Source organism: Cucurbita pepo, chromosome 2, assembly GCF_057944985.1.
Source record: "Cucurbita pepo subsp. pepo isolate OVF chromosome 2, ASM5794498v1, whole genome shotgun sequence".
Taxonomy (NCBI): domain Eukaryota; kingdom Viridiplantae; phylum Streptophyta; class Magnoliopsida; order Cucurbitales; family Cucurbitaceae; genus Cucurbita; species Cucurbita pepo.
In genome coordinates, this window is record NC_141799.1 from 16,069,801 (window position 1) to 16,079,814 (window position 10,014).

The window sequence follows — 10,014 nt, forward strand, 5'->3', positions numbered from 1 at the left end:
GTTTTCTTTTCTTTTTTTCAATATACTTACTTTATCTAAAATATTAAATAAAAATAAATTCTGATTTTAGGTATATTACTAAAATTATATTTATTGAATAACTATGAATATTGATATCTTTTTCAAAACAAAAAAAAAAACTAATTAATAAAATAATTTAATTGATATAATAATATATTTACACAAATTGTAAACTATGTTTGTAAGTAAAACAGATGCTAATACATGTATTTCAAGTGATTATAGTTAATCAATTGTTAATTTCAAATCCTCTCCACAAAAATATTAATTTATATATTTTTTTTTTATTTTTTTTTAATTGCCCAATCAAATAAAAGGAAAATATACCTTATTTAGCAACTGATTTTTTTTAACAAAAATTAATTTGAAGAAATAACATTCGAATCAATTTTTTTTGGTCGAGTTGTCACACTAATATATATAGATAAATAATATACTTTATAGAGACTTTTGTCATTTATAATGAACCCTCACATCATACAAAGTTTTAAATGGCAATGGCATAAAATAAAGATAAACGAGAATATTTTAAGTAAGGTAACGAAAATCATTTATAAAAATCTTTCGATATTTTTGAATATTTTGGAGATGCATTTAATAAACTTTCATTTTTCAATAAAATTAATTTGTACTCAACCGATACTAATTAATAATAGCGTTCATTTAAATTTTAAAATAAAGCTCTCTACATTTATAACTATTTTCAATTATTTTAATTTAAAATCATTTCAATAAAGAAATAATTTCCTTTCATAAATATTACCAAATAAAATTATCATTTAATTGCTTCATGTGGTTAACTTATTTTATTATTTTTTCTATAATAAGATCTTTACATTTAAATTAATATAATTGATATAATTATTACTTTTGATTTTTAACTAATATAATATTAGAAGACTAGAGGTATAAATTCATTTAAAAAAGAAAAAAAAAAGTAGAGACCTTAGTTTAATTTAAAGAAATTTATAATTATGCACACGGCTGAAAGGCTTAAGACATAATTCTAATAAATATCAAAATTGAATGGATGCAACTATTAGTTTTAAGTGCAATTTAATTTTTGTTTATATAAATTGTTTTTTTTAAGTAATATTAATAATGGAGACTGTTATGGGCCTAGATTTTGGGCCGGCCCATTACAGTGAAAATCCAAGAACACGACAAAAAAGGGAAAAAAAAAAAAAGAAAAAAACGAAAGAAAAATGGAAGAAACAAAAAGAGGCCGAAGCATCGACGGCTATATTTGTTGTTGTTTCAAGTATCAAACCCCAACGAAGCGAACTCTTCCTCACGAAGTGATTTTCGAAGAAACCGAAACGGCGGATCAGAATGGGAAACCAGAAGCAGAAGTGGACGCAGGAGGAGGAGGAGGCACTTTTGGCTGGCGTACAGAAGCACGGTCCAGGGAAGTGGAAGAACATTCTCAAGGATCCTGAATTCGCTCCGTTTCTCACTCATCGCTCTAACATTGACCTCAAGGTCTCCATTTGACTACCTACACTTTCCAATCCCCTCTCTACGTGTTTCTTCGTGTTTGGTTTGCCAGTTTGGATTGTTATTTAGGGTTTTAATCATGAACTCGAGGCGGAACTGAAATATTGCGCGAAATTTTTTGAACCTTAGGTTCGGTTTGTTTAGAATCCAATTTTATTGGCTCGGTTTACTTGCTAATAATGTAGCTAAACTTACTTGGTTGAATGGTTTAAGATCGAAGAAGTTGGGTTTGTTCTTAATGTTTCTAACTAATACAAGTCTTTCCCCAATGCTCTCCAATGGTCTTTTACGTTAGTTTTTGGACTAAATTTTAATTTATGGTTTGCCTGATGTACTGGTTTTGATCAACTGAGCAATGTAAGAAGAAGACTCCTGAAAGTGGAATTAGAGAGAAGAAAGAGTTTGATTTGGTATTTAATGATTAAATATTATTAATATGATGGTGCGTTTTTGTGGATTGCTTCAATGGTAGCCGTGAACTTGATTGATCGACACTTTTTGCCGTATAGGGGTAATTCTGAGTTCATAGGATAAGGTTGTCTTGTGCGGGGAGATTCATGACGATGATCATTAATTACCCTGAGTCTTAAAGTTATGTATGAATAACACTATTCTAGTGTGCCCCAAGTAACTGATGTATGGCTTGCAAACCTAAGCGTGGCTCAATTGGGTTAGGTATTAACCCTTCGACCAAATGGTGAAGCCGTGAGTAACTACACATGTTGCATTGACAAAAAAAAAAAAAAAAAAAAAAAGAAAGTGTAACAGAGGTATGAACTGCATAAGATGTTCTTAAAGTTCGTTCTAGATGCATTTTTGAGATCATTTACGTTCCAGCATTACTTGAAACAATGGTGTTATGGTTTTATTCGCCTTGGATTTAAGGTTTAAAATCTCTCGATTAAAAATCTCACCCATTTCCTGTAACTTTAAAATATTGTATACTCGAAATAGCTTAACTGCCTAACTACTAATATCTGCAACTATTTATCTCTATTGTGTTGCTTGTATACTCAGGATAAATGGCGTAATTTGAGTGTCAGTACTGCTTCACAAGGCTCAAAAGAGAAGTCCAGGACTCCCAAAGCTAAAGCTATTGTTGCTGCCTCAGTTTCTAACAACCAAAACTCTGCTCTTACTAAGTTTAATGCATCTGCTGATGCTGCAGGAGAAGATCCACCAAACAGCGCCCCACAGGATGGGAAAAATGTCCCAAGGTCTGTTTGTTTCATTGTACTTCCCTCTTTCGATTACTTATAATGAGGTGCATTCAAATATTCGTTATAAAATATGTTAAGCCCCAACCACTACCACCTATAAAGAATATACAAATAATAGAATGAAATTTATGTGATGAAGAGATGTTCTAAATGACATTAGAAAAAGAAGGGATCATTGTAAACATGCTAATTTATGGTCCTAAGTATTAAATGGAGTTGTTCGACTTATTTTATGCATGAGACAATTCACCTATTACTTATGTAACTGAAAGGAGCAAATAGTATTGATCAACCTCGAGGGAAATTTTACTCATCTGAACATGATAAACGGGATGTTGTGATTTACCTTTTTTATTCATATTCACTTATTATTTCATTGATGTCTCGTCATTGGTCTTATAAGAATCTGTTGACCAGGTATCATACAATGATTTTTGAAGCTCTTTCAACCATAAAAGATTCAAATGGATGCGACATAGGTACAATTGTTAACTTTATCGAGGTAAGATGGCAGTCTCTTTTCTTTTCTTCTCTTCCTTTTCTTTTTATTGAAGGAGAGATGGCAGTACTCCTATTTGTGAGAATGATCTGCATGGAGATCACCCCATGATATAATATTACTCTTGTCAGACACTCATTTTTCAAGAAGGTTATTCCAACCTACCATTGCCGTACTTGCATTATATATTTGTGAAATATGAGCTTGCTTCACGCTTTCTTAGCTGAATTATATGTTATTTATTAACATTAGTGTCTGTATTACATGATACGTCAACTGTTGATTTCATATGATGCAGCAAAGGCATGAGGTGCCACAAAACTTTAGAAGGCAATTGAGCTCAAAGTTGAGGAGGCTTGTTTCACAAGGAAAGCTAGAAAAGGTGAATGATCTTTTCATTTTCGTATTGAATCAGTTCTGATGGCAGTTTATCTGTAGGCTGTTATTTTATATGGTTTATCCAAGTTATGTAGTTTGATTATATATGGTTTTCTTACATCTATATCCCCATCCCCGACCAAAAGAAAAACTATTTATGCTTGTCGGAAAAATTAAGAACATTAGTGATGACATGGGATTGTGATTATGAACATTTTTGTAGGAGTTCAAATTTATGAACTTTTTATGCCTGTCACTTGTATTACATGTGGGTTTCTTTATCATCTCTCTGCCGTAATACAGGTTCAGAATTGCTACAAGGTAAAGAAAGACAATTCACTGGCAGTTAAGACTCCTACACCCAAACAAAAGGATGTCAGGCAACGAATGTCGCAATATACTATGGGAGGGTTGATGCCATCAGGGGAGACGGTGGAAGACGCGGCGAAAGCAGCTGCCTACAAAGTTGCTGATGCAGAGAACAAATCTTTCTTAGCTGCGGAAGCTGTGAAGGAGGCAGAGAGAATAGCAAAGATGGCTGAAGATACAGATTCTATGCTACAGATTATAAAAGAGATGTATGAACAATGTAAGTTCAAGCCTTGATTCCTCTTGAACAAGCTCTGGCTCTTTGAAACGTCTAAAACCAACCTCTATTTTTCTCTGTGCAATGTTTTGCAGGTTCTCGTGGGGAAATTGTTCTCTTGGCTTAGATAAATCGCTTGTAAGTTTAATGGCCAATCCAATCCTTCGCTGTTTTTGTAATCCGCATGTAAATTCTTCAAGCCAGTGGAATTTTCAGGTTTCTTCATGCATCCCATCAAAATTCCCCGTCGCAATCAAATCAAATTAATTTATAGGTAGATATCCAATATTTCTCTTGATGTTCCAATGAGCTTGTGTTGCTTCCATTAGAATTTGGTTATAACATACCCAATTTTCCTAAGCAGAGAGGAGATTAAGTGCATATTTGGTTCATTTTTCTAAAAGTAGATTCTTTTTTAATCTTCTTTTTCAAACAAAGACAATAAATACAGAGGGGTGTGCGTTGGAACTACATTTATATTCGCTGCATTTAGAACAAAGTACCAGACATTTTTGGCTAATTTGAATCACTTTCTCATCTTTTCCTTTTTCAGCTGCTGATGTTAACGTTCAAGCTAATTTGACTTTGAGTTGGTAAGCTCGAAATTTCGGGCTCGATTGCTGTTTTATTAATTTTGTAAAAATTCAACAACTTCAAACTACTTTTACTCTTGATATGTTCATAATACGTACAATTCGTAACATGATCTTAAGTTATTTCAAGTAAAATGAATTTGAAAAAAGGTCATCTCGATTCTAATAATTTATTTTATGTTCAATTGATTATGTTAAGTACTATAAGGTTGGATTTTGTTAAAAGATTTGAAACTACCATTATTCTAATATTTCATAGAACACGTTTTGATCTCCAATTATACTTAAAATCAACATTGAAAAAGAATGTAATTTAAAGATTTATTTAAAATATGAAGCATATTCTACAAACGTGTTGTAATTTAATAAAAAAAAAGTTAAAAGTAATTTTATTATCTTTTTAAATTGACCAAATGACAATAAAAAAAAAGTTGTTCTCAGGCAAGTCCACGGTTTTTCAGGGTATAAATGTAATAAAAACAAACTCAAGGGCAAAATCGTAACTTCAATGCGCATATTTGTAAGCTGAGGCCAGAAGGCCAAGGGGCCGCCTTAGAAAACCTAACGCCCTCGCATTATAACTTCACACCTTAAGCATTAGCCTCCTTTCAACTCCACGGCGCAGATCCGAGGAGTTTGTGAATCTCTCGCTATCTTCATACGCTTTCCAATCTTTCTCTCAATCCTTCGTCTCTTACTGATCTACAGGTTTCTTTCTATTCCTTTAATACATCTCTTCTTGTTATTTATTCATCTTCTATGTTTTTTTCCTTCTTGTTTTAATCTTTTTGGTCACATCTTGCTTGGATTCAGTGAGTTTTTCCCTTTCTGTAATCGCTCAAACCGGTTTGTACTGGATCTGATATCGTTTTATACGGTGTGTACGTTTTCTCTATTCATATTTTTGTTATTTTTGTTTCTTTGTTGAACGTTCATGCTGTGTTCTTTTTTTTTGGTAAAATCTGCGCCCTATGATTGGCGAATAGGTTTTAGATTATTATCGTATTTTTTCATAGTGTGTTGAGATTAGTTGATGTCTTGGACATTCGCTGTGCGATTATGTGGTTTGGAGTTTAGAAAGTTCCCTAACATGGCTAAATTTTTTCCTCCAAAGCCTTTTGGGCGGTAGATGATAGGGAAGTAACTATATCTAGGACATTCTGCTGAAGGTGGTACTGTTACAAAATTTTGTTTGATAGTTCGTGTGACGCACTTGCGCTTCTGTGTAAAATGTTTTGATGTTTCATCTTGATAATATGTCCACGCGAAATTTCCAATGAGTGTTCTCCCCTAGTTCTCATCTGTTTTTCTCCCTTTTTCTTTATACACTAATTATCATCCTAGCGAAAGCTTTCCTTGCTCTCTAAACGCTCGATCATTCTTTTATAACGTTTAGGGAGTGGCAAAGTGGCTTTTGATACCCGAAGATCGTAGTAATAATCTATTGGCCACCTTCGTTTTTTTGTAAACGTCTCCCGGAATGAGGACAGAAAGTTAATGCATGCCCTCTGCATTTTTTGATTGCAAGTTTGCCTTTTCTGTTACATTTTCTCTTATGACTATTACCTCCGTTTGGAGTCTATAATGTTCGAAAATGATTTTAAATCCTATGATTTGATACCTTAGAAACGGATTTGAATTCTTATCTTGTGTGGAACGCTCATAATTTTGTATTTGGATGGTAGATGTATAATAAAATGTAATTTAATTCGACTAGGCGTTTAATATTGATTTATTGATCGAAAATCAAAGCATGGCAAGGTTAAATCCATTTGGAATAGAAGCACTCAAGATTTCAAATCATTTTGAAATAGCTTAGAATAATAGACCGTTGGGTTTTGATGGCAATGAAAATTTTCACGATAACAAATTTGTTACCATTTTGTCAGCCAATGGGTTTTTATTTCTTTTCCCAAGTGTGATATGTTTAAATTTTTGCAATCTTCTTTTCCTCTATTCATGTTTATATTTTGTTGTGCAGAAGTTAAAGGTGGCGTGAGCTTCTTGTTTTAGATGTTTCTATACAATTTTTTTGCCATAACCTACTTCATGTTTTATATGTTTGGCTGCATACAGATATGGCGGGTTTGGCTCCAGAAGGTTCTCAATTTGATGCACGTCAGTTTGACTCTAAGATGAATGAGTTGTACGTTTGACGTTTTAACTTTTTTGAACATCCTAGACAATTTATTCCTACAGTACTATTAAGTTTCATTGCATATTATCTTTATTATGTTTTTTTTGTAACCTCTTAATTCTAGTTTCCTTCTCGATTCATTTTTATCTCTTGGTCAATGTAGACTTTCAGCTGATGGACAAGATTTCTTCACCTCTTATGATGAAGTTTATGATAGTTTTGATTCTATGGGCCTGCAAGAAAACCTTCTCAGAGGCATCTATGCTTATGGTTGGTATATAGCATTATTCTTTTCTCTCCTTATGCTCAAAAGTTATTTTTTGTTCTCTATTTATATTGTTTAATGATTAATATTTAAGCAAATCATATAGTTTTTATATTTTTTATTTTCTCTGTGGTTTTCGCTGGTTTGCAATATCCTGTATTATAGTTTTAACCTCGTTTATAAAGGTTTTGAGAAGCCTTCTGCAATTCAGCAAAGGGGAATAGTTCCTTTCTGCAAAGGGCTTGATGTGATCCAACAAGCGCAGTCTGGTACGGGAAAGACTGCAACTTTCTGCTCTGGCATTTTGCAGCAGCTTGATTATGGTCTCGTGCAATGCCAGGCTCTGGTCTTAGCACCCACTAGGGAACTTGCACAACAGATTGAGAAGGTTATGCGAGCCCTTGGTGATTATCTGGGAGTGAAGGTTCATGCTTGTGTTGGTGGGACAAGTGTTCGTGAGGACCAACGCATTCTTCAAGCTGGTGTTCATGTTGTTGTTGGTACTCCTGGTCGTGTGTTTGATATGTTGCGTAGACAGTCACTTCGTCCCGACTGCATTCGAATGTTTGTGTTGGATGAGGCTGATGAGATGCTTTCACGTGGATTCAAGGATCAGGTTTGTTATTTTACTTTCATGAATCTGTTCTCACATGCTTGGAAATTTTGTTCTTTTTATTACACTGTTTAGCGCGTCCGGACTGTGGCTACAAGTTGTTGCCTAGTCAGTGGTTCAAATTTAGTTTAGCTTTGGGCACTATTTCCCCATGATAAATAGCATTCTGAAGAGTAATCTAAGTCGTTAATAGCATTCTGGCAGGTTTCTTTGGTCGGTTATGTACTGTTTGAGTTCTGGTTTTAAAGATTGGAGGATTGAAAGATTGTTTCTTTTTCCCTATTGGTCTAGTGTTTTTAGTTGTGTAATAATATCTTCGGAGGTGTAGAAATAGACGTAGGATGCTTTCATTTCCGGTGTTCTTTCTCCCATCTTTTCCTGAAAATATCGGTGAGGGAGTTTGTAGCTGTTCACATATTTTGTTCCCATACGGTGTGCAGTTTTTTAATTTATTTATTTACCGTTCTCAATATATAGAATCCATCGCTATAACTAACTGAATGGTTCACTTTTCTCATTGCATTGGAACTAATCATGTCTTGGAGTTGTGGTTTCAATCTTGAAACTCCCCTAACAAATGTATATCCCAATTGCAGATTTATGACATTTTCCAGCTGCTACCATCCAAGATTCAGGTTGGGGTCTTCTCTGCTACAATGCCACCTGAAGCTCTTGAGATCACCAGGAAGTTCATGAACAAGCCTGTAAGAATTCTCGTAAAGCGTGATGAGCTCACCTTGGAAGGTATCAAGCAGTTCTATGTCAATGTTGACAAGGAAGACTGGAAACTCGAGACCCTCTGTGATCTTTATGAGACTTTGGCCATCACCCAGAGTGTCATCTTTGTTAATACTCGTCGTAAAGTGGATTGGCTCACTGATAAGATGCGAAGCCGTGACCACACGGTTTCTGCTACCCATGGTGACATGGACCAGAACACCCGAGACATTATTATGCGTGAGTTCCGTTCAGGCTCTTCTAGAGTCCTCATTACTACCGATCTATTGGCCCGTGGTATTGATGTGCAGCAGGTTTCTCTAGTTATTAACTATGATCTGCCAACACAACCAGAGAATTACCTTCATCGTATAGGAAGAAGTGGACGTTTTGGAAGAAAGGGTGTTGCCATCAACTTTGTAACTAATGAGGACGAAAGAATGCTATTTGACATTCAGAAGTTTTACAACGTGGTAATTGAAGAGCTGCCAGCTAATGTTGCTGATCTCCTGTGAGAACGGAAATATTCTGGTGGGTCAAGTCAACAAGGCATCTGGTTTTCTATTCTCTTCTCTTCGAAGACTCAAGCTTTTCACCTCTATCTTTTTGCTCTACTCTAGTGTCTTAAATTAATATTCTTGAACCTATCTGACCTTGGAAAATGGTGTGCCCTGCACCACTGCAATATAAAGATTGTCAAATTGCTTTTCTGGTAAAATATGGGCCTTTTTGTTTCTGTTGGGGTTTTGTATTGTATTTGAGGCTTTTTTCTGTTGTTTGCCTTTTTTTTCCCGAAGTTATAAGAACTCGTTGTCTTTTGCTCTTGTAGGTCTTTGATAGTTTTTTTGCCATCTTTTTTTCCTGTGCTACCGACTTTTTCTCCATCCAGACGTAGCAATCATATTCTGGTTTAGTGTTGGCACTTGCAATTAACCATCATTACTATGCTCGAAAATAGACTTCAATTAAAAATATTGTGAGAAAATAGACTTCAGAACATAAAAGGTTCTGAGATACTTACCAATGTGAAACAACTAAACACTATTTGGTGAGAAATATTCAAATTCGATGAAATTTAGGATTCGAATTTTGTTTGTCTTTTACTATATTCACTAAGAATGTACTAAACTAAAATGGTGATAAAATAAAATCTTTAGTCATGTGTGCAAGACCTTATAACCTAAACACGAACACGAGAACTATATTTGGAAAATTTGAAGCATTAGGTGAAAAAATTGTGTTATGACCAATAATTTTCGACATTATTGTGAAGAATGTTCAAATTAAGTTCCATGCTATTTTCAAGTCATTTTTCCATAAGGGTACCATTAGCAACTTTTTGCCGTTTCTCAAATGAGTGCTATTGGGATGTTGAAAAACTTGTTTCTGAAATATTAGGTGAATTCATTACCATACTTTTAACTGTTTTGTGAGGAATGTCCAAATTTGATGAAATTAATACATTTTTCAATAGAACTAAGACCTCAA

At 34.2% G+C, this 10,014-nt stretch overlaps 2 protein-coding genes across 2 annotated transcripts; both read left to right on the forward strand.

Moving 5' to 3' along the window:
• The first annotated feature begins 1,257 nt into the window (after nucleotides 1-1,257).
• LOC111789330 (telomere repeat-binding factor 4-like) lies at nucleotides 1,258-4,904 on the forward strand. Its single transcript, XM_023670056.2, has 7 exons — nucleotides 1,258-1,503; nucleotides 2,536-2,735; nucleotides 3,156-3,240; nucleotides 3,536-3,619; nucleotides 3,919-4,204; nucleotides 4,297-4,339; nucleotides 4,755-4,904. The coding sequence occupies exons 1-6, from the start codon at nucleotides 1,354-1,356 to the stop codon at nucleotides 4,326-4,328; spliced, it is 837 nt and encodes a 278-aa protein (XP_023525824.2). The 5' UTR covers nucleotides 1,258-1,353; the 3' UTR covers nucleotides 4,329-4,339; nucleotides 4,755-4,904.
• Nucleotides 4,905-5,340: 436 nt separating this feature from the next.
• Nucleotides 5,341-9,350, forward strand: LOC111789329 (eukaryotic initiation factor 4A-8). Its single transcript, XM_023670054.2, has 5 exons — nucleotides 5,341-5,502; nucleotides 6,871-6,940; nucleotides 7,095-7,201; nucleotides 7,382-7,812; nucleotides 8,406-9,350. The coding sequence occupies exons 2-5, from the start codon at nucleotides 6,873-6,875 to the stop codon at nucleotides 9,039-9,041; spliced, it is 1,242 nt and encodes a 413-aa protein (XP_023525822.1). The 5' UTR covers nucleotides 5,341-5,502; nucleotides 6,871-6,872; the 3' UTR covers nucleotides 9,042-9,350.
• Nucleotides 9,351-10,014: the final 664 nt, after the last annotated feature.

Coding starts and splice junctions, on each gene's coding strand:
- LOC111789329 (XM_023670054.2), top strand. CDS start 6,873: ATGGCGGGTTTGGCTCCAGAAGGTTCTCAATTTGATGCACGTCAGTTT. Junction 6,941..7,094: donor GACTCTAAGATGAATGAGTT/GTACGTTTGACG, acceptor TGGTCAATGTAG/ACTTTCAGCTGATGGACAAG. Junction 7,813..8,405: donor CACGTGGATTCAAGGATCAG/GTTTGTTATTTT, acceptor TCCCAATTGCAG/ATTTATGACATTTTCCAGCT.
- LOC111789330 (XM_023670056.2), top strand. CDS start 1,354: ATGGGAAACCAGAAGCAGAAGTGGACGCAGGAGGAGGAGGAGGCACTT. Junction 1,504..2,535: donor GCTCTAACATTGACCTCAAG/GTCTCCATTTGA, acceptor TTGTATACTCAG/GATAAATGGCGTAATTTGAG. Junction 3,241..3,535: donor CAATTGTTAACTTTATCGAG/GTAAGATGGCAG, acceptor CATATGATGCAG/CAAAGGCATGAGGTGCCACA.